At 34.5% G+C, this 23732-nt stretch overlaps 1 protein-coding gene and 1 long non-coding RNA gene across 3 annotated transcripts; both read left to right on the forward strand.

Annotated features, from left to right (window-relative positions):
• Positions 1-297: 297 nt before the first annotated feature.
• Positions 298-4092, forward strand: LOC110652756 (uncharacterized). 2 transcript variants are annotated; one of them, XR_009143154.1, is made up of 7 exons: positions 298-1839; positions 2028-2101; positions 2684-2776; positions 3052-3164; positions 3258-3531; positions 3832-3910; positions 3992-4092. It is a non-coding gene; the product is annotated as an uncharacterized LOC110652756 (long non-coding RNA). The 2 variants fall into 2 exon arrangements; XR_009143153.1 differs by having other exon boundaries at positions 3258-3518.
• A 2401-nt stretch (positions 4093-6493) lies between these two features.
• LOC110652097 (putative disease resistance protein RGA3) lies at positions 6494-18480 on the forward strand. Its single transcript, XM_058134757.1, has 12 exons — positions 6494-9899; positions 10007-10075; positions 10442-10534; positions 10644-12418; positions 13114-13186; positions 13268-13421; positions 13577-13734; positions 14025-14093; positions 14275-14355; positions 14477-14556; positions 17665-17736; positions 17839-18480. The coding sequence occupies exons 1-2, from the start codon at positions 6494-6496 to the stop codon at positions 10021-10023; spliced, it is 3423 nt and encodes a 1140-aa protein (XP_057990740.1). The 3' UTR covers positions 10024-10075; positions 10442-10534; positions 10644-12418; positions 13114-13186; positions 13268-13421; positions 13577-13734; positions 14025-14093; positions 14275-14355; positions 14477-14556; positions 17665-17736; positions 17839-18480.
• Positions 18481-23732: the final 5252 nt, after the last annotated feature.

Here is a 23732-nt window from a genome sequence, read left to right on the forward strand (position 1 = left end):
GAAAAGTGGCCATTGTTGGAGTAAGAGGAGCGGCTGAAGATGATGGAGTGATAGAGGTTTCGAAGGGAGAGGAAGACATATTTTCTTAAGGAGTCTAATGCTCTGATACCATGTGAGAATTTGAGATTGGGAGGAATAATTGCCTTACTTTTTATTAATGAATAATTAACATATTTATAGTATACAACAAGAGAGATTAACTACAAGTATAAGACTAAGTATAAGATCCACATAATACGGCATTTGAATATATCTAACATTGAAATCTCAGACACTACAATCAAAGTGTTGCCTGAATCCATCACCAAGCTCTACAATTTGCAAACATTGAGATTCCTTAGGTGAGAGTCACTTGAAGAGCTTCCTAGAAATAAAATATGCAATCTGATCAGCTTGAGAAATATTGAATATATCTAACGATCAGCATATGCCATCTAAGGTGGGACGGTTAGCCAGTCTTGAAAGATTATCCTTGTTTGCTGTGGGTGCAGATAGGGGAGGTAGCATTAAAGAACTAGAATGATTACACCAACTAAGCGGGGAGTTGGAGATAATTTATCTTGAGGGGGTGAGAAACAAAGAAGAAGCTAAGAAATCAAATCCACAGGGGAAAACGAAATTGAAAGCCCTTCATTTTGGATGGAGATTTTCTGGAAGAGCAAGCGAGAGCAAGCGACAACAATGATAAGGAAGTGTTGGAAGGTCTTGAGCCTCACTCAAACATAAAGAGAATAAAGGTAGAGAATTATTCGGGCAAAAAGTTCCCGCTGTGGCTATATAGGATGAAAATTCTGAGTGAAGATGATTCTTTAACTGTATTTGATAATTTGGTGGAACTTGTATTGGAGAAGTGTGAGTGGTGTGAAGAACTCCCAAGGCTTGACATCTTCCTCGTCTTAAAACGCTCGAAATAATAAGAATGGGCAAGATAAGATGTATAGGGAACGAATTCTATGGCATTGACAGTGGAAGCACAAGCAATGGAGGGAGACTGTTTCCAGCATTAAAGAAATTATATTTTTATGATATGAGGAGTTTAGTTGAATGGAAGGCACCACCAGTAGATGAAGGAGGCGAAACATCTGTATTTTCTTGCCTTGAAGAATTGTCCATAAAGAATTCTCCTCGGTTGGCAAAAATTCCATTAAGTGATAGTTCATCGCTTGTGACATTGGAAATCGATTATTGTAACCAATTGAATTACTTATTTGAAGAACAACAAGTACACTCCTTCTCCTCTCTTAAAAGCATTACAATTAGAGAGTGTCATAAATTAATTTGTCTTCCAAGTGGACTGAAATCCTTCACTTCTCTGGAATCACTGGTAATAAGGTATTGCCACGGCCTAACATCTGTTCCCGAATATTTAGGAGAATTGCATTCTCTTCGTCTTTTAGAAGTAACATACTGTGGAAGTTTAAGTTACTTTCCAGAGACAATATTAGGAGGCCTCACCCGATTAAGGGAATTAAGAATTGGTGGTCTGTCGGAGGAGTTGGATTCTTTCCCTTATCTGACTTCAATCCAAGACCTCTCATCCATTGAATCCTTAACTATATGTGGAGGTTGGAGAAGTAGAATAAAGTATCTGCAGATCAACTTCAACGCCTCACTGCCCTATACTCATTGTCTATACTCGGTTGGGCAACCTTTCGTCTCTTCAAACCCTGAAATTACAGTCTTGTATGAAATTGAAGTGTCTACCTACAGCTACAGCCATGCAACGCCTCTCCAAATTAAGGAAGCTCGAGATTACATATTGTCCTCTTAGAGAAAATTGTACCAAGGGGAGTGGCTCTGAGTGGTCCAAGATTTCTCATATCCCAGACGTAGATATAAGTAAGTTTACCAATCATCTGTTTTCCTTTCTCCCCCAAACTAATTTAAGCTATTTTTTGGGGACAAGTATATAAAATTTCTTGTATTTTCAGTAGTCAGGGTTGATGAATTTTACTACAAACAATAATAATTCTAAATTTCTCGTCACTTTTTCCCCATTGATACATTCTTTCTGTTTTCTTTTTCAGGACGCAGGTAATTACCATTTTTTTTCTCCTCTTTGGGCGCGCACCGTGGACTGGCTTCATTTGTGAATTCTCAGGTATTTCAACTCCTTCCATCTGTTGACATCCATTGTTCCTGTCGGTAATGTAGAGAATTATATATTAGTAATTAAAAATGTTCATTTCTTACTCTTAGGATTGAAATTGAGTAAGATTACATGTTGACTGTGTTTTCTTGAAAAATAGGAACAAATCATTCTGTTTTGTTTTTAACTGAAAGAAAAGAGAAGCAGTTTGGTATTTTTCAGTCTGGTATTGCAAATTTAGAATTTAGCAAAAGGTAAAGAAAAGAGATCCCAATATCACCATAGCAAATGAGTAGATACATTTGTAATTAATTATTTTCGGTTGGAATATGCAAAATGTCCCTTATTTCAGTTCAAAGTTCTTAGTCCAGATAGAAACAAATATATATTTCTCTCAATCATCCATTCTATTTTCTGATTCTTTTCCTAATTATATCAGATTACCTTTTTCCCTTACAGGTTGCAGACACTGAACCTATTTTTTCTTAGAAATCATGTTTTAGCTAATTCAGTTCCTTTCATATGTAATATCATTTTTTTTTTTTAATTTTTGAAAATAATCAAGTCTTTTTGTTCTGCTAAATTTTCTCACAGGATGTTGTTTAGTAATAAATGATCATCTTATGGTGTTTGAAGTCCACACAAGGGTCGTTTGCATTGATCTAAAGAATATATTAGAGATTTTAGGTGAGAAATACTATTTGTTTTTCATTTTTCTATTCCTCATGGTTTCATTGATTATATTTTGGTGCTCCACCATTTCTTTCATGTGTAATATCATTTTTTCTTAATTTTCAAAATGTCTCCTATTTCAGTTCAAAATTCAATTCCTTCAGTTCTGTCTAACAGGGACATTTTAGGCCTATGGTTGTATGCAAGATTTAGGATTATTAATGGGAATATGTTACTATTTGTTACAAAGTTACTATTTGACCAATTCTGATAATCTTATCATTTGTTAGAGATTGCAGGATGCAAGATAATTTCAGATACAACTGCAATGTTTTCTCTGAAATTTTCTGCTTTCATTTGAGCCGATTGGTAAAGCCAAAAAATTGTTCAACTGAGTAGAAAGGTATGAGACATTCTATTTTATTTCTCATAGACATTCAACTTCATTGACAATGAAGAGGTTACCCAAGGAACTGTTTTCTTCTTGTTTTTTCAGAATGTCTTTGGTGCTGCCAACATTGTCCCAGGTGGAAGACAGAAAAATCTTTGGAGATTGTTATTAGCTCCTCAAGGGACTACACCTGCTGAATTTCAAGTTCTAGCAATAAGACTGAACTGAAATAGAGATAAGTCCCCATCAAGAGCTTGAGCTTTGAGCCTCCAATTCTCCTGAAATTGTCAACTTCCTTTGGCTAAAACTGACTAGAGGACCAAGCAGTCTCACTTTTTGGAGTCAATAGAAGATGGAAGAGAATTAGTGAGTTGAAGTTGTAAGAGAAAACATATTAGTGATAACTCTTGCTTACATAACTCTTCCATTGATAACTTACATTTTGCATAATACATACCTAATTAGTTTCTAATGGACCTTGTGATGACATGACCCTTGATAATTTGATATCCAAATCTTCAAGTATTCCAGCGATGGAAGTCGACCCTCCAGGATGCTCATTTAATGCTTTCTCTGATACAAATAAGGCAATTTATTTTCTTAGACCAGTTTTCTATCTTGTACTTTGAAAATTTGAGTTTTTTTGATATATGCTGACTTTTTATTTTGATTGGTTTAGGTTGCAGCAGAGGAAAGGCAGAGTGAATGCAGATAGTCAGTCAAACAGGGTTAGGACTTGGCTTGTTATTGATGAAGATGTGAGTTTCCTGTACTATAGTTACTTTCTTTGACAATTTTTTCTTTATTCATTTTAAGTTTAAATTATGTACCTTGAGCAGGACTTCTCAATACCAGCTACCATGTTAGATATGCTTTCTTGTGATGGTGAAGTTCTACTTGACCCAATGGATAGCTAGATTCCATGAAGAAAGGAAATGAATTGTCAAGTAAGATAATAGCTGGATGTGAAGTGAAATTTAAATTCTCATGTACTGGCCTCTTTCTTATGCCTTTTTATCATCTCTCACATATTTTCAAGGCAATGATGTAAAGAAATGATTGATTTTCCTACTGATAGGCTAGGTAGTAGCATCTATCTAAAAATTTGACACATTTTGATGCTTTGTGCTTTTTGATGGTTCAGGTTAATTTGATGGATAGATTATGATTGCAATTGATGTACAGGAGAGAGAGTTATTTCACTTATGGGGACCCTGTGTAGCAGTTTGGTGGGGTAAAACAAATCAAATGCCATTTAGTCGGATGAAACTAATTGTTGGGACATGAAGATGATTCCATTCAATTGCAGATGGATGCAGAAGCCTCTTATCTGTTTTGTCATGTTTAATGCTCCTGCAAATTTTATCCAAATTCCAGTTTTTGACCTTCTGTTTACTTGTCCATAGCCCATCTGTTGTGAACGCTTAGCTTGAAGTTTGAACTTGTATTTGAAGTTCCTTGTAGTTCAATTTGAATTTTTGTTTCATGTGATTCTGGTTTGGAAAAACTGACGCCCATTTTTGCTCTTGGGAGAACTTGTGCAGATCCTGAATGCTTTGAATGTAACGGAACTTGGCAATGACAAAACAGAACAAATTCATTCCCTAAACAAAATGCAAATTGGGAAAAGATTATCAGAAATTTTTCCAAGGAATCTCAATGCTTAAAATTATAGTTGAATTTTGCATTAGTCTGAATTTATTTATGGATTTAAAACAAAATTGAGCTTAGAGAGATCAACAATTTGGGTTTAATTATCTTTTTAATTAGGTAATATAGGAACCAATTATTTGTATTTCAATCACAAATGGATACAAAATATGAAAGGCGTCAAAGTCTGGCACTCCGATTGTTTTCCTCAAACCGGGTTGACTCGCCGGGCCTTCCCCTTTTGCAGTATTACGATTATTCCTCAAACATCCACGACTCCAGCATTTTGTCGACTGTGTCGCTTAACGAGTCGTCCACCCATGGAAAGGTTGAGACCGGCTTCGATGTCACCGAAAACATCGAGTTCGTGAATCAGGATCTTGTCTTTGCCACGCCCAGGGGAAGACGATCCTGCCTTTCTGGCGGCGGTGAAATTGATGGACGGAGGTAGAAGAAGTGGGTCCGGCGGATCTACTAAACATGAAGACACTTTATGCGCGCGCCTAGCGAGAAACAGAAAATTTGAATAAATAAAATTTATTTTTAAAATTAATTTTAATAAAAAATAAATTTATTTTTACGTTTACGCAAAATTTTAAATTGAAATTAAGATTTAATAAAAATTAAATTTATAAAAATAGAAAATATAATATAAAATTAAGATATAAGCTTTTGTGCGTGTTTATGGCCAGCAATCTTATCAAACAAGTACAAAAGGACTATTCTTACAATTACATTTTTGATAATTTTGCTTGAACAATTTGAGCTTTGAATTGAAGATTGACAAAAGGGCCAACTGAGCCTGCTTTGCAAATCGGAAGATGGAACAAGACTTATTGATAGCGCACAAGTAGCATCCCATTTTGCAGTTTTTTACAGGCCTTGTCAGAGTTTCTAATAATCCATTTCAATCTTTCACTTTTATTGGCATATCCTTAGTTTTTGCACCATTTCAGGAAAATATTGATTCTTAATTATTCATCTGTATGTTTATAAAATTTCTACTTCTTACATCTAAACCTTGGAATGCATATATTTAAAACTTCACTGCTAGATGATTGAATTGAATAACTACTTTTCAATGTGAATCCATTCTTCTCTGTTTGCTATATGTTTGAGTATCTTGTCATGGGAAATGTTGAGTTAGAGTCGCTTATACGGTATCATCAAATTGATTCTCCTCCATTTTTTTTCTTTGTTGTAATTGAAAATTGATTATGATTCTGTTTATGTCAGTTGTAGATAGGAAGACTGATTAACTCCTAAACTTGCAAATTTACATACTGAATTCGGGAAACACCTCCATGTTTACATACTAAATTAGGGAGGCAAATCATTTCATTTAGTAAGAAATACAGAGGAAACAGTGATCAACAGACGATAAACTCTTGTATTGAACTCAACAAAAAAGAAAAGAAAACTATTAAGCAATGGGTAGCGCGTGCAGAAATGGATTTATCGCTTAGGAATAGAAAAGTAACAAGTTGATGTATTAAGAACATCATCGCTTTCAAGTCAGCTGTCTCCAACGCATTTGCTAATATTAAAACCATCAATAATGCAAATGATGAATTTTTTATATAATTTAATTTACTCAAGACTTGATTTCACTCTTAAATATTCCCGCAATCATCTTATGGTTCCTGCTTGTTTGCTTCAACTCTTATCTTTCATCTTTGCAAGAAGAGAAAATGGCTGAAAAAATGATCCTCAGTTTTTTGGTGGATGCAACTCTGTCTAGGGTGGCTTCGCTCATCACAGATGAAGTCATCGGTGCTTGGAATCTCAAGGACGACTTGAAAGGTCTACAGGAATCCCTCACCATGATCCGTGATGTGCTGCAAGATGCAGAGGAACAACAAACCAAGAGAGAACCTGTGAAGCGTTGGCTGAAGGAGCTCAAAGATGTAGCTGATGATGCTGAAGAAGTGTTTGATGAGGTATCGTACGAGGATCTTCGACGGAAGGTTCAGATGCAAGACCAACTTGGAAGGGAGGTAAGCAGCCTTGTTTCTTTCTCTAAAGGCACTCGTTACGCAAGAAAGGCTGCATTGCATATCAAAATGCTTCACAAAGTTAGGAAAATAAATGAATCGTTGAATAAGATTAAGAATGAAGCTATGGGTTTTGGGCTTCAAGTCCTATCTAGAGATGGAACAATGCCTCAAATCAACTTGGATCGAATGACAGACTCGATCCTTGACAATCCAGTTGTGGGGAGGGAAGCTGATTTCGTTAAAATTGTAAACTTGCTGAGTTCCTGTGACCGAGTTCTTACCATTGTTCCCATAGTGGGCATGGGCGGTATCGGAAAGACAGCATTGGCTAAATTACTGTGTGAACAAGTTATAGAAAGAAAGCTTTTTGATGTCAAAATATGGGTCTGCGTTTCTGATAACTTTAATGAACAAAGAATTTTGGGGGAAATGTTGCAAACCGTCAATGTAAATGCGGGTGGAATGACCAACAGAGATGCAATGCTTGAAGAGCTCCGAAAGGCATTGGAGGGGAAAAAATTCCTTCTTGTTCTTGATGATGTGTGGAATGAGAGGAATGAGGTATCAAATAGGTGGGATGACTTAAAGACTCGTTTGGTAAGAATTAGCCAAAACAATGGAAATGCTATTGTTGTCACGACTCGTAGCGAGGAAGTGGCATCAACAGTGGAGACTTCTACTAATCATAGGCATACACTGCATTTGTTGTCTGATGATGAATGTTGGTCCATTATGAAGGAAGGGGCATTTGAGAGTGGAGCAACATCAATACCCTCAAACTTAGAGGGCATTGGAAAGGAGATTGCAAAAAAATGTAGAGGAGTGCCATTAGCTGCTCAAGTTTTAGGCGGGACGATGGGTTTTAGAAGGGATAAGAAAGCATGGTTGTCAATTCAAAATAATAATGTTTTGAATGCATCACATAAGAAGGAAAATATTGAGTCTATATTAAAACTGAGTTGTGATCACTTGCCTTCAAATTTGAAGCGATGTTTTGCATACTGTTCGATGTTTCCGAAAGATTTTGAGTTTGAAAAGGAAGAATTAATTTGGCTTTGGATGGCTGAAGGTTTTGTTGTGCCTTGTAGTGAAGATGAAGGCAACAAGTATTTCAATGCCTTACTTCAAAATTCTTTTTTCCTAGATGTGGTAAGGGATGAATACGGGGATATTAAACGGTGCAAAATGCATGATCTTGTGCATGATCTTGCATTATCTCTTTCAAAGTATGAAACATTGACTTTGAAAATTTTTTCAACTAGTGATGATTTATCTTCCGCTCGTCGTTTATATGTGGATTGTCAAAATGCAACAACTTCAGTGGCATTTCCAAAAGGTGGTTCTAAGAAGCTGCGTAGTTTATACACGAATGGTATTGTCTTTGATGATTCTTGGAAGTCGAAAAGCTTGCACACTCTAAAATTGAAAGGTGCTAATATTGAAAAGGTGCCATCTTCTATCGGCAAGTTGAAACATTTGAGATATCTTGACATCTCAGAAAGTAAAATCAAAGTGTTGCCTGAATCCATCACCAAGCTATACAATTTGCAAACATTGAGATTCCTTAGGTGCAAGTCACTCGAAGAGCTTCCTAGAAATAAAATATGCAATCTGATCAGCTTGAGGCACATTGAATTTTCTTATGATAAGCATATGCCATCTAATGTGGGGAAGTTAGCCAGTCTTGAAAGATTATCCTTGTTTGCTGTGGGTGCAGATAGGGGAGGCGGCATTGAAGAACTAGAATACTTAAACCAATTAAGCGAGGAGTTGGAAATAAATCAACTCGAGGAGGTAAGAAACAAGGAAGAGGCTAAGAAATCAAATCTACAGGGGAAAATGAAATTGAAAGCCCTTGAATTTCAATGGAGTTTTGAAAGAGAAAGCAACATCAATGATGAGGAAGTGTTGGAAGGCCTTGAGCCTCACTCAAACATAGAGAGAATAAAGGTAAGGAATTATATGGGTACAAAGTTCCCGCTGTGGCTTTATAGGATGAAAATTCTGAGTGAAGGTGATTCTTTCACAGAATTCAATAATTTGGTGGAACTTCAATTGATAAACTGTGATAGATGTGTAGAACTCCCAAGGCTTGGACATCTTCCTCGTCTTAAAGAAGTTCGGTTTTATGAAATGCACAAGATAAGGTGTATAGGGAACGAATTCTATGGCATTGACAGTGGAAGCACAAGCAATGGAGGGAAAATGTTTACGGCATTAAAGAAATTATCTTTTAATTATATGTGGAATTTAGTTGAATGGAAGGCACCACCAGTAGATGAAGGAGGCGAAACATCTGTATTTTCTTGCCTTGAAGAATTGTGCATAAAGAATTGTCCTCTGGTGGCAAAAATTCCATTAAGTGATAGTTCATCGCTTGTGACATTGGAAATCGAAAATTGTAACGAATTGAGTTACTTATTTGAAGAACTGCAAGTACACTCCTTCCCCTCTCTTAAAAGCATTGCAATTAGAGTGTGTCATAAATTAATATGTCTTCCAGGTGGACTGAAATCCTTCACTTCTCTGGAATCATTGGTAATAAGTGATTGCAACCGCCTAATATCTGTTCCCGAATATTTGGGAGATTTGCATTCTCTTCGTCTTTTAGAAATAACACACTGTAAAAGGTTGAGTTACTTTCCAGAGACAATACTAGGCGGCCTCACCCGATTAAGGGAAATAAGAATTGGTAATTTCTCGGAGGAGTTGGATTCTTTCCCTTATCTGATTGCAATCCAAGACCTCCCATCCCTTCAATCCTTAACTATATATGGCGACAGTAATTTTTTGGTTGATGGAGGTAGAATAAAGTATCTGCCAGATCAACTTCAAAGCCTCACTGCCCTAATCTCATTGTCTTTATCGTATTTCAATGCAGTGGAAGCTTTGCCGGAGTGGTTGGGCAACCTTTCGTCTCTTCAAACCCTGAAATTACGGTTTTGTAAGAATTTGAAGTATCTACCTACAGCTACAGCCGTGCAACGCCTCTCCAAATTAAGGAAGCTCGAGATTAATTATTGTCCCCTTAGTGAAAATTGTACCCAGGGGAGTGGCTCTGAGTGGTCCAAGATTTCTCATATCCCAAATGTAGAAATAAGTAAGTTTACCAATCATTTGTTTTCCTTTTTCCTCCAAACTAATTTTACGCTATTTTTTTGGGACACTTTTTCCCCATTGATACATTCTCTCTGTTTTCTTTTTCAGGACGGTTGTATTTGTGAATTCTCAGCCATTTCAACTCGTTCCATCTGTTGACATCCATTGTTCCTGTCGGTAATATAGAGAATCATATATTATTAATTAAAAATGTTGATCATTTCAGTTCTCAGTCTTAGGATTGAAATTGAGTAAGATTAAATGTTGACTGTGTTATCTTGAAAAATAGGAACAAATCATTCTGTTTTCTTTTTAACTGAAAGAAAAGAGAAGCAGTTTGGTATTTTTCAGTCTGGTATTGCAAATTTAGCTTAATCTTAAATTTAGCAAAAGGTCAAAAAAAGAGATCCCAATATCACCATAGTGGACACTGAACCTATTTTTTCTTCGAAATCATGTTTTAGCTTATTCAATTCCTTTCATGTGCATTTCTTAATTTTCGAAAATAATCTGGTCTTTTTGTTCTGCTAAATTTTCTCACAGGATGTTGTTTAGTAATAAATGATCATCTTATGGTTTTTGAAGTCTACACAAGGGTCGTTTGCATTGATCGAAAGATTATAAGAGAGAGTTTAGGTGAGAAATACTATTTGTTTTTCATTTTTCTATTCCTCATGCTTTCATTGATTATATTTTGGCACTCCACCAATACTTTAATGAGTTTCTGGGATCTCTCTCTTTTCAGTTATTTCCCAAGAAAATGGACACTTTTGGATTATAAAGCAATCAAATGGACAGCACATAGGCTATCGCTCTGCCACCCGTTCACATGTTACCATCTCCTGCACTTAATGTGTTTTTCATTTCCATTGGTACTAAGTAGGTGTGACTTGACTTGTTGACTCATACGCTGTGCTTTTTCCATAATTTTACAATACATTCCCTTTATGTAATTTTGTATTGATTTAGAATTTCACGAACTGCACAGTATAGGTTCATTGTACAATAGTGATTTCTACCAACTTCCATTTATGTAACCTTTCCCATTGATGGTGGCATGGCTGATAATTCTTTCTGAAATTCAATGGGGAATGGCTGCAATGTGAGAAAATGCAGATATTTTTCCTTGGCATGTTTACTTTATCAAATGTTATGTTCATATAGATGACCTAGTGTTCCTATATCCTTAGCAGTCAATTACATGCAAAGGCGTTCAATTTAGGATTAATAGACCTTATGATTATATGATCACTGGTAATTTGATATCCAAATCCTCAAATATATGATCATTGATCAAGGAAGAAAGGGTCCCCTATATATTCATTTAATCTTTCATTTGTTGCTCATTGGATAATTTACATTTTCCAGGAAATAGCAGGTTCTTTTTCCTATCCATTTTTTTTTCTAAAACTAGTACTTCCCAAAATTGAAGTGGTTTATATTCCTTTTAGTCCATGGTTCACTGGCTGAAGCTTTAGCAAAGGGAATACATAAAGCCCATCAAAGGAAGATGTGATCTTTATACCACCATTTATTTACTTTGATTTGCTAAGAACTATGTGCATGAATGTATTTTCTTTAATAATTTTAAGTTTGTATTTTCTACCTTAAGAAAGACTTTACAATATTATATAATTTTTTGAGACAGATAACGGGAATGATGCAGATACAAAAGGAGATTTTGAGTAAGAATGGGTTTACTACACCAAGAAAGAAAAGACCGCAAGCTTCATTTATTTGTTTATGATGGAACAGATAAAGACTTGCAACTAAAGAAGACAAGTATGTCTTCATTTGTGGTCAGTATTGAAAGAAGCTTGTTTTCTAGATTCTCTATGTTATCTTGGATAGCAGAGGGCAGAAGATCATACTGACCTTTGTGCAGAACTTGCAGAGATGTTTACAAATACTGAGGTTTGTAAGTTTGTGGTGAAGTTTCTAATGACATATATGTTCCAGGGAAACACCTAATTATTTGCAAGTTCATGCACTAGAAGATACTGTTAACTGGTATCATTATTACTAGCTATCCAATTGTCCTTACTATCAATTAAACAGTCTTACTTGAAAGATCACTTCATGTTTATTTTTGCCGCATTAAATTTGCTAGCTCCAGTTCCACTCACTCTCGAGGTGATTTCTTCACAAGGTAGCTTTGTAATTTTAGGAAGAGAAAATGTTGGAAGATAGCTCTCTGCATAATTTCATTGTAATTCCATGTTATAAAATCCCTCATGACATCATCTACGTTGCTGGCTTCAGTTCCAGTCACTCCAATTCCATGTGATAGGGACATTTTAAGCTCCTAGTTCATATGCAAGATTAGGATTACTAATGCGGATATGTTACTGTTTGTTAAAAACTTACTATTTTGTGCAGTTCTGATAATCTTACTAATTCTTAGAGATTGTAGGATGCAAGATAATTTCAGATACACTTCTGCAACATTTTCTCTGGAATTTTCTACGTTCATTTGAGCCGCATGGGAAAGACAAAAAAATTGTTGAGCTAAGTAGAAAGGTAATGAGACATTCTATTTTATTTCCCATAGATATTTGAATTTCAATCATTGGTAAACTCTAATTAGTATTAATTAATTGAGGTTGATTTGTGACATTGATTACAAAACACATTTACAGTAAAGAGGTTGCATTAGTAACTGTTGGTTGTTGTGCTTTTCGAATGTCTTTGATGCTGTCAACATTGTCTCAAGTGGAATACAAAAAAGCTTTGAAGATTGTTATTAAATCCTCAAGGGATTATGCATGCTAAATTTTGAGTTTGAGCTATAAGACTGAACTGAAATAGAGATTAGACATGACCAACTTGAGCTTTGAGCCTCCTGTTCTCCTGACATTGCCAACATCCTTCAGCTAAAATTGAGTAGAGGACCAAGCAATATCACTTTTGGGAATCATTAGAAGATGGAAGAGAATTAGTGAGTTCAAGCTGTAAGACCAAATATAATTAGTGATAACTCTTCCACTGATAATTTACCGTTGTACATAATGCATACCTAATGATCATTGATAATTTGAGATCTGAATCTTCAAGTTTCTAACAATGGAAGTTGACCCTCCAGGATGCTCATTTAATCCTTTCTCTAATGTGAATCAGGCAATTTATTTTCTCGCGCCAGTTTCCTATCTTGTACTTTGCAAGTTGGAGTTTTTTGATATATGCTGACATTTTATTTTGATTGGCTCATGTTGCAGCGGCAGAAAGGCAAAATGAATGTAGATAGTCTGTCAAACAGGTTTAGGACAGGGCTTGTTATTGATGAAAAAGGTGTGAGTTTCTTGTACTCCAATTATTTACTTTCTCTGACAAGTTTTTCTTCATTCATTTTAACTTATCTACCTTGAGCAGGACTTCAAAGTACCAGTTACCATGTTAGATATAATTTCTTGTGATTTGTGACAGTGAAGTTCTACTTGATCCATTGGATGGCTAGATTCCATGAATAGAATGGAAATGAGGCAGAAGAATGAAAGAAAAAAGAACTTTGAAAAGCATTTATCAAGTAAGATAATAGTTGATGTGAAGTGAAATTCAAATTCTTATTTACTGGTCTCTGTCTCTTTCTTATGCCTGTTTATTAGCTCTCACGTATTTTGTACTTTGATGGTTCCATGTTAATTTGATGGGTATTGCATTATGATTGAAATTCTTGTATAGGAGAAAGATGGATTCACTTCAGGAGAGCCTTGATTGTGTAGCAGTTTGGTCAATTAAAGCACATCAAATGCCATTTAGTCAGACGAAACTTATCATTGAGATATGAAGATGATTCAATTGTAGATAGATGCTGAGCCACAGTTATTCCAATAAAGGAAGTAAGGCTCCCAATATGCTCATTTAGTCCTTCATTTGCTCTTTTTCCAATTTGAGTATTTTCCGAAAACAGTACTTCAAAAAATTCTAAGTTTTCTATATCCATTTTGGCACTGGCTAGCAAAGGGAATGCAGAAAGTCCACCAAAATAATGTGCAGTATTCATGCCTCCCATTTATCAACTTTTATTTACTTAAAACTATGTGCATGAATGTATTTTCTTGAAGCATTTTAAGTTTGTATCATCTACCTTAAGCAAGACTTGGCAATATTTCCTACAATGATGAGACAGATAATGAGAATGGTGATGACTCAGAAAAGAATAAGTTTACTGCACCAGGAAAGGAATAGAAAAGAAAAGGTGAGCTGCATTTATTTGTGGTCAGTGTTGAAAATGGATATAATTTCTAGATTCTCTACATTGTCTTGCATAGCAAAGGGCAGAAGATCATGCTAACTCACGTGCAGAAGTTGTAGACCTGTTTGCAAATCTTGAGACTTGTAAATATGTGTTAAATCTTCATATGATATATATGCCACAGGGAAAGATCTCATTTTGGAAGGTTTCACTCAATTGCAAATTCTATGTGTAGCTCGTGCACACTTGAAGATACTTTAGACTGGTATACTTATTAATAACTAGCCAAATTGTTTTTGCTCTCATTTAAACAATCTTACTTGGAAAATCAGTTCATTGTTGCAGCATTAAATTTGCTGGCTCCATTTCCGCTTCCTTTTTTTCAGTGATTTCCTTCACAAGGCAGCTATGGAACTTAAGGAAGAGGAAATGTTGGAAGATGACCCTCCACATAGTCCTTCATGAGGTAATTCATATAGCTGTAGACCATAGTTATTCAACTCAACTCAACTCAACTAAGCCTTTATCCCAAAAATTTGGGGTCGGCTATATGGATTCGCTTTTTCCACTCTGAACGATTTTGGGTTAAATCCTCAGAAATGTGTAATGCTTCTAAGTCATGCTGTACTACTCTCCTCCAAGTCAATTTAGGTCTACCCCTTTTTTTCTTTCTATCCTCTAGCCTAATGTGCTCTACTTGTCTAACTGGAGCCTCCGTATGTCTACGCTTCACATGACCAAACCACCTCAATCTCCCTTCTCTCAACTTATCTTCAATTGGCACCACTCCTACCTTTTCTCTAATACTTTCATTATGGACTTTATCTAGTCTAGTATGGCCACTCATCCACCTTAACATTCTCATCTCTGCAACTCTTATCTTAGATGCGTAGGACTCTTTCAGTGCCCAACACTCACTACCATATAGCATAGCCGGTCGTATGGCTGTACGGTAAAATTTTCCTTTTAATTTATTGGGAATCTTACGATCACATAAAACTCCCGTGGCACGTCTCCACTTCAACCATCCGGCTTTAATCCTATGACTAACATCCTCCTCACATCCCCCATCTACTTGAAGGACTGAGCCTAGATATTTAAAGTGATTACTTTGGGACAGTGCCACTCCATTCAAACTAACTCCTTCCCTATCACCAGTTTGGCCTTCACTGAACTTGCAATGCATGTATTCTGTCTTCGTTCTACTTAACTTAAAACCCTTTGACTCTAGAGTACTTCTCCAAAGTTCTAGTTTCCTATTGACTCCTTCTCGTGTCTCATCTATCAGAACAATATCATCCGCAAACATCATGCACCAAGGAATACTCTCTTGTATATGTTTCGTCAGTTCATCTAAAACTAATGTATAAGGTAAGTGCTTATGGCTGATCCTTGGTGTAATCCATTTGAGATGGGAAAATCTCTTGTGTCGCCTCCCTGTGTTCTCACAATAGTAGTTGCTCCTTCATACATATCTTTCAATACTTGTATATACCTAATAGATACCCTCTTTTGTTCTAACGCATTCCATAAGATCTCTCTTGGAACACTATCATAAGGCTTCTCCAAATCAATAAAAACCATGTGTAGATCTTTCTTCCCATCTCTATATTTCTCCATCAAGCATCTAATGAGAAAGATCGCTTCCATAGTTGAACGACCAGGCATGAAACCAAATTGATTGAGAGAGATAGAAGTATCATGACGTAGTCGATGCTCCACAACTCTCTCCCACAACTTCATAGTATGGCTCATGAGTTTAATTCCCCTATAGTTTGAGCAACTCTGTATGTCTCCCTTATTTTTAAAAATAGGTACTAAAATACTCTTCCTCCATTCATCAGGCATTTTCTTTGAGTTTAGAATCTTATTAAATAATTTAGTTAACCATGCCACTCCCATATCTCCCAAATACTTCCACACTTCAATTGGTATTTCATCGGGTCCACAGGCTTTACCTACTTTCATTCTCTTAAGTGCTTCCTTTACTTCTAAAGATCTAATCCTTCTAGTATAATTTACATTCTTTTCTATTGTTCTATAATCTCTATTCACGCTATTTCCATTTTGACTATTATTAAAGAGATCATTAAAATAATTTCTCCATATAGCCGACCCCAAATTTTTGGGATAAAGGCTTAGTTGAGTTGAGTTGAGTTGAGTATTAAAATAATTTCTCCATCTTTCTTTAATGTCCTCATCTTTCACCAACACTTTTCCTTCTTTATCCTTAATGCACCTAACTTGATTGAGATCTTGACATTTCCTTTCTCTACTCCTTGCTAATCTATAAATATCTTTCTCCCCTTCTTTAGTTCCAAGTTTCTCATATAACTTTTCAAAGGCCTGTGCTCTTGCTTGGCTAACTGCCTTTTTTGCCTCTTTCTTTGCTATCTTGTACTGTTCATATGCCTCATTATTATCACATTTAGGTAATTTCTTATACCATTCCCTTTTTCTCTTCACTGCCTTTTGTACTTCCTCATTCCACCACCATCTCTCTTTTGAGGGTGGTCCATGTCCTTTAGACTCCCCAAGTACTTTTCTAGCTACTTCTCTAATCTTTGATGCCATCTGTATCCACATATCATTGGCCTCCATATCTAGCTTCCATACTTGGACTCAAGAAGCTCATTTTTGAACTTCACTTGCTTTACTCCTTTGAACTCCCACCACTTTGTTCGAGCTACACTATTTCTTGACCTTACTTGAATTATTCCTAAACTTGACATCCAAGACCACCAACCTATGTAGACATGTTAAAGCTTCTACTGGAATTACCTTGCAATCCTTGCATAGAGCTCTAATTGTCTTCCTGGTTAAGAGGAAGTCGATTTGGCTTCTATGTTGCCCACTTTTGAAAGTCACTAAATGTGACTCTCTTTTTATAAAGTAGGTATTTGCTAGTATTAGGTCGTATGCCATAGCAAAATCCATGATACTTTTTCCCTCCTCATTTCGACTGCCAAAACCAAAACCTCCATGAACATTCTCATAACCTTGCCTATCACTTCCTACATGTCCATTCAAATCTCCACCAATGAAAACATTCTCTTCATTCGGTATGCTTTGCATTAAATCATCCATATCTTCCCAAAACCTTTGTTTACTCTCACTGTCTAGTCCTATTTGTGGGGCATAAGCACTAACTATATTTATTGTTTCTCCGTCTAGTACTAGCTTTACTAGTATAATTCTATCTCCTACTCTTTTCACAGCTACTGCTGCGTCTTTCAATGTCCTGTCTATGATTATACCCACTCCGTTCTTGTTTCTCTCCTTTCCGGTAAACCACAATTTGTACCCTGAATTACCCACTTCCTTACTTTTCTCTCCTACCCATTTAGTCTCCTGAATGCAAGCAATATTCACCCTTCTCCTTTCCAAGGTATCCACAAGCACCATAGTTATTCCATGAAATAAAAAATCCTTTTTCACAATTTCTTAATATTTTGAATTTGAAAATCAGTAATCTCAAATGAACAAACCTATACAAGAAAAGAAATTAAAATTACTCCATCCATCCTAGGAGATTAGGATTACTAATGGGATACTATATGATTCTTGTATGTAGATCAATTCAGATAATCTTACTATTTATCAGAGATTGCAAGATGCAAGATAATTTTAGAAATTGAGTAGAAAGGTAAATGAGACTTCTATTTTATTTCCCATAATTATTTGAATTTCAATCATTGTTTCTCTAATTTCAATTATCACAAATGAACTGTTTTTGTTGTGCTTTCAGCATGTCTTTGGAGCTATCGACTTTGCCCCAAATGAAAGACAAAAAAATAATGCTTTGGAGGTCGATATCATGCCCCTTTATTAGCTCCTTACAGGATTATGATTGCTAAATTTTGAGTTCAAGCTGTAAGCCTAAACAGAAATAGAGATAAGTTTACATAAACACTCGAGCTTTGAGCCTCGAGTTCTCATCATGTTGCCAACATCCTTCAGCTAAAACTGACTAGAGGACCAAGAAATGTCACTTTGCAATTGGAATCATCAGATGACAGATGATGGAAGAGAATTAGTGAGTTCAATCAGTAAGAGCAAAGAAAACTATTGATAACTGTTGTTTGTTAAACTTGAGCTTTAAACTCCCATTTTGAAAGCATCCTTCAATTAAAGATTGATCGAATGAACAATTGAACTGGCTTTGCAATAAGAACCATTAGAAGATGGAACAGGACTTTGTCCATAGTGCACAAGCGGCTTTCCTTGTTAAAGTTGTTGTATATATTGTTAGATATGAGAAGGATGTGAAGTAATTCAATTTTTGCAGTATTTTCAGGATAATCTTGATTATGGAATTCTATAATGTATGATGCTAAACTTTGTTGCTTCTTACCTAATGATATGAGTTGTAAAATACATATTACACATATTTCTTTCAGTGTGCTACACTGTGATTGTGAAACACTATGTTCCATGTCACTTGTAGATAGCAAGACTAATTAACTCCTCAACTCGCAAGTTTGCAAACCAATTCGTCGAACACCTCCATGTTCAGACCAAGCATATGGACTGTCCAGAGACTGCCAACAAGTGGTTTCAGGACCTGCAAGCCCAACGCCAACTTGATCCTGGGTCTGTTAAAGATGGACAATTGGACAATGTACCATCCTTGTTAGCAAGTGACTACCGGACCTGACCAGTTTCCCTTCTTCATTGACTGATAAATTAAGGCCTTGAAATTGTAGATTTGTGTGTTTAAGGCCTAAGCCCATGGACCCAGATCCTCCAGAGAAGGAAACTGTTAAACAAGATTGGCAAGCCTAATTAACGGATTCAGCTCAGAAGAAGAACAGAGGAAACAGCGATCAATTGTACTGAACTGAACAAAAGGTTGCCAATTGCCATTGCGTTCAGTAACATTTTTATTTTCTTGTTTCATTATTTTAAAGAAACAATAAACTGCTTCTACTTTTGATTTTAGAAAATCTAACTAGATATCATTCTAACTAGATTTTATCAGTACTTCGTCAAAAGTTTATCTGAATATACCTAGATAAATTAGACATAATAAAAAATAATTAAGATTTGATATGTTTAAAGATAAAAAAAAAATTATATGTGATGAAAAAATTATCATTATTATTTCAACCACAATTAAAAAGATTATTCCTTATATATGAGAGGAATATTTTTTTATCACGTTTGATCTATATATACATATTTTTTTTATTGAAATACCCAATAAAATCTGACTAAAAGAATTTTAGGTATTATGAAATTAAAATTTTTTTAATATTTTTATAATATAAATTAAAATTAATAAATAATTATCAGATAATCGTAAAATTAAATTAAAATGTTATTTTGTCATTTAGCTTAAAGTTGCATGCATATTGAATTTATTATATGCTAAATTATTTTATGTTTTCTCTTTGATTATGTACGTATAAAAAAATAATAAAAATAACATAATATTTAACATAATTTCGCATTCTCAAAAAAAAAAAATAAAACATAATTTCACCGCAAAGTTTCTATCTATGGATAGAATGAAAAGAAGAAAATTTTATTATAACAAAAAAAATAAAATATAATCACCCATAATTTTTAAATTTTAATTTAATGTATTTTTAAATATCTCATAAATTTATTGTTGGGAGACAAATTAGAATCAACTTACGCCAATTAATTCTCCCAAATTAACTATTCATATTCACATGGAATTATAAAGTGAATTTTTATATTGAGCATCTCTAAGGAGGGGCAATTGAGATGATTCAATTCAATTATATTAAAATGGTATTTGAAGTTTGTAACAATTGAATTTTGCAGCACCATTAAATTAAGAAAACATTATCAGTAGATTAATTATCAATTTTGTATGGATTTGAAGTATCTACCTACAGCTCAAGCCATGCAACACCTCTCCAAATTAAGGAAGCTCGATATGGGTCATTGTCCCCTTCTTAGAGAAACTTGTACAGAGGGAAGTGGCTCTGAGTGCTCCAAGATTTCACATATCCCATACGTATAAACATGTAAGCTTACCAATCATCTGTTTTCCTTTCTCCTCCAAAACTTCCAAACTAATTTAAGCTATTTTTTTGGGACAAATATATAAAATTTCTTATATTTTCAGTTGTCAATGTTGATGAATTTTACTACAAACAAAAAAAATTCTAAATTTCCCCATTGATACATTCTTTCTGTTTTCTTTTTCAGGACACTGGTAATTACCTTTTATTTGTCCTCCTCTTTGGTCGTGCACGCTGAACTAGCTTTATTTGTGAACCCTCTGGTATTTCAACTCCTTCCATCTGTTGACATCCATTGTTCCTGTCGGTAATATAGAGAATCATATATTAGTAATTAAAAATGTTGATCATTTCAATTCTTAGTCTTAGGATTGAAATTGAGTAAGATTGCATGTTGAATGTGTTATCTTGAAAAATAAGAACAAGTCAATGTGTTTTTTTGTTAACTGAAAGAAAAGAGAAGCATTTTATATTGAGTGGTCTCTTAAATTTAGCAAAAGGTAAAGAAAAGAGATCCTACCTCTCTAATTTTACATTTCTGTATATTATACTTTCCCTCCTCGAGAACAATTGTGCCGAGGGTAGTGGCTGTCTGGGTGGTCCAAGACTGCTCTGATCCCAAATATAACCATAGCAAATAAGTAGATACATTTGTAATTAATTATTTTTGGCAGGAATGTGCAAATTGTCTCTTATTTCAGTACAAAGTTCTTACTCCAAAATGGAAACAAATATAAATTTCTCTCAATCATCCGTTCTTTTAGCTAATTCAATTCCTTTCATGAGTAATATCATTTTTCTTTAATTTTCAAAATGTCTCCTATTTCATTTCAAAGTTCAATTCCTTCAGTTCCATCTAATTGGGACATTTTAAGCTTCTAGTTTGTATGCAAGATTAGGATTATTAATGGGAATATATTACTATTTGTTATAAACTTAATATTTTGAACAATTCTGATAATCGTATTATTTGTTAGAGACTGCAGGATGCAAGGTAATTTCAAATACAACTGCAATGTTTTCTCTGGAATTTTCTGCTTTCATTTGAGCCGGTTGGTAAAGCTAAAACATTGTTTAACTGGTAGAAAGGTAATGAGACATTCTATTTGATTTCCCATAGACATTTCAACTTCATTTACAGTGAAGAGGTTACACAAGGAACTGTTTTCTTGTTGTGTTTTCAGATTGTCTTTTGTGCTGTCAACATTGTCCCAAGTGGAAGACAAAAAAATCTTTGGAGATTGGTATTAGCTCCTCAAGAGACTACACCTGCTGAATTTCGAGTTCTAGCAATAAGACTGAACTGAAATAGAGATAAGTCCACATCAACAGCTTGAGCTTTGAGCCTCCAGTTCTCCTGAAATTGCCAATTTTCTTCAGCTAAAACTGACTGTAGGACCAAGCAGTCTCACTTTTTGGAGTCGATAGAAGATGGAAGAGAATTAGTGAGTTCAAGCCGTAACAGAAAACATATTAGTGATAACTCTTGCATTTATATCTCCTCCATTGATAATTTACATTTTACATAATACACACCTAATTAGTTCCAAATGGATCTTGTGATGACACGACCCTTGATAATTTCATATCCAAATCTTCAAGTGTTCCAACACTGGAAGTTGACAGAATGGTCATTTAATGCTTTCTCTGATACAAATGAGGCAATTTATTTTCTTATACCAGTTTCCTATCTTGTACTTTGAAAATTTGAGTTTTTTTATATATGCTGACTTTTTATTTTGACTGGTTTAGGTTGCAGCAGAGGAAAGGCAGAGTGAATCCAGATAGTCAGTCAAACAGGGTTAGGACTTGGCTTGTTATTGATGAAGATGTGAGTTTCTTGTACCATAGTTACTTTCTTTGACAATGTTTTCTTTGTTCATTTTAAGTTTAAATTATGTACCTTGAGCAGGACTTCTCAATCCACCTTCCATGTTAGATATACTTTCTTGAGATGGTGAACTTCTACTTGACCCAATGGATAGCTAGATTCCATGAAGAAAGGAAATGAAGAAGACGGATGAAAGAAAAAGAACTTTGAAAAGTAATTGTCAAGTAAGATAATAGTTGGATGTGAAGTGAAATTTAAATTCTCATATATTGGCCTCTTTCTTATGCCTTTTATCATCTCTCACATATTTTCAAGGCAATGATGTAAAGAAATGAATGATCTTCCTACAGATAGGTTAGGCAGTAGCATCTTTCTAAAAATTTGACACATTTTGATGCTTTGTACTTTTTGATGGTTCAGGTTAATTTGATGGGTAGTACATTATGATTGCAATTCTTGTACAGTAGACAGAGTGATTTCGCTTATGGGAGCCCTGTGTGGCAGTTTGGTGGGGTAAAACAAATCAAATGCCATTTAGTCGGATGAAACTGATTGTTGGAACATGAAGATGATTCAATTCAATTGCAGATGGATGCGGAAGCCTCTTATCTGTTTTGTCATGTTTAATGCTCCTGCAAATTTTATCCAAATTCCAGTTATCAATCTTCTGTTTACTTGTCCATAGCCCATCTGTTAGAATCACTAATAATGTATTAGTGTGTTTCCTTGAGAGTGTTTATCTTGAAGTTTGAACTTGCATTTGAAGTTCCTTGTAGTTCAGATTGGGGATTGTGTAGCATTGAAGCAGTGATTGCAGTATTCAATTTGAATTTTTGTTTCATGTGATTTTGGTTTGGAAAAACTGACACCCATTGTTGATATTATGAGAACTTGTGCAGCTCCTGAATGCTTTGAATGTGACAGAACTTTGCAATGACAAAACAGAACAAATTCATTCCCTAAACAAAATGCAAATTGGGAAAAGATTATCTGTGGAAACCCATATACATTTATTATTTATTATTATTTTATTTTAATTAGCTAATAATAATCTAATATATTTATAAAAAATATATTTATTTTATTAGATGGTCTGCTTATTTATTTTTAGATATATATATATTATTTTTGAAATTAAATATATATCTGCAATCTGAACAACCCAGTTCAATGATAACTCTTATCACATTCTACACCTAATAGAACTCTTGAAATATATATATATCATAATCATCTCTTCTGCTAAACTTTACTCTCAAAACCTGTTTGTCACCTCATTTTTCTATCAAATAGAGAATTCCTAAATTTTTACTTCTCTATTCATCACCTTTGATTCTGTTTTCAAGGTAAGAATTCTCATTCCTTATTCAATAATGGGTGAATTTAATTTAATTTAATTTTCTTGATCTGTTACAACTACTCTAAAAATTTATTTTCGATCATTAGTATTAAATTGGATTGATCATAATTATTATTAGATAATAATAATTTATTATTATTATTATTATTATTATTATTATTATTATTATTATTATACACACAAAAGTATAACTGTTCGTTCGTCCCGTCCCATCGTCCCGTCCATATATATATATATATATATATATATATATATATATATATATATATATATATAAACAAGAATTATTATATTTTATTATTATTTAATATTTTTCTTTTATATGTAGGAGATTCAAATAATTATTCTGTCAACTGAAATTGTCTCTCTTTTATTAAATCTAGCTATTATTTTGAAGGTTCCAGGTGAGTGGTAATTATAGTACATAGTTTATTTTTGTCCCTTTAAAAATTTCT

This window comes from Hevea brasiliensis, chromosome 14 (genome assembly GCF_030052815.1).
Source record: "Hevea brasiliensis isolate MT/VB/25A 57/8 chromosome 14, ASM3005281v1, whole genome shotgun sequence".
NCBI classification, from domain to species: Eukaryota; Viridiplantae; Streptophyta; class Magnoliopsida; order Malpighiales; family Euphorbiaceae; genus Hevea; species Hevea brasiliensis.

Coding starts and splice junctions, on each gene's coding strand:
- LOC110652097 (XM_058134757.1), top strand. CDS start 6,494: ATGGCTGAAAAAATGATCCTCAGTTTTTTGGTGGATGCAACTCTGTCT.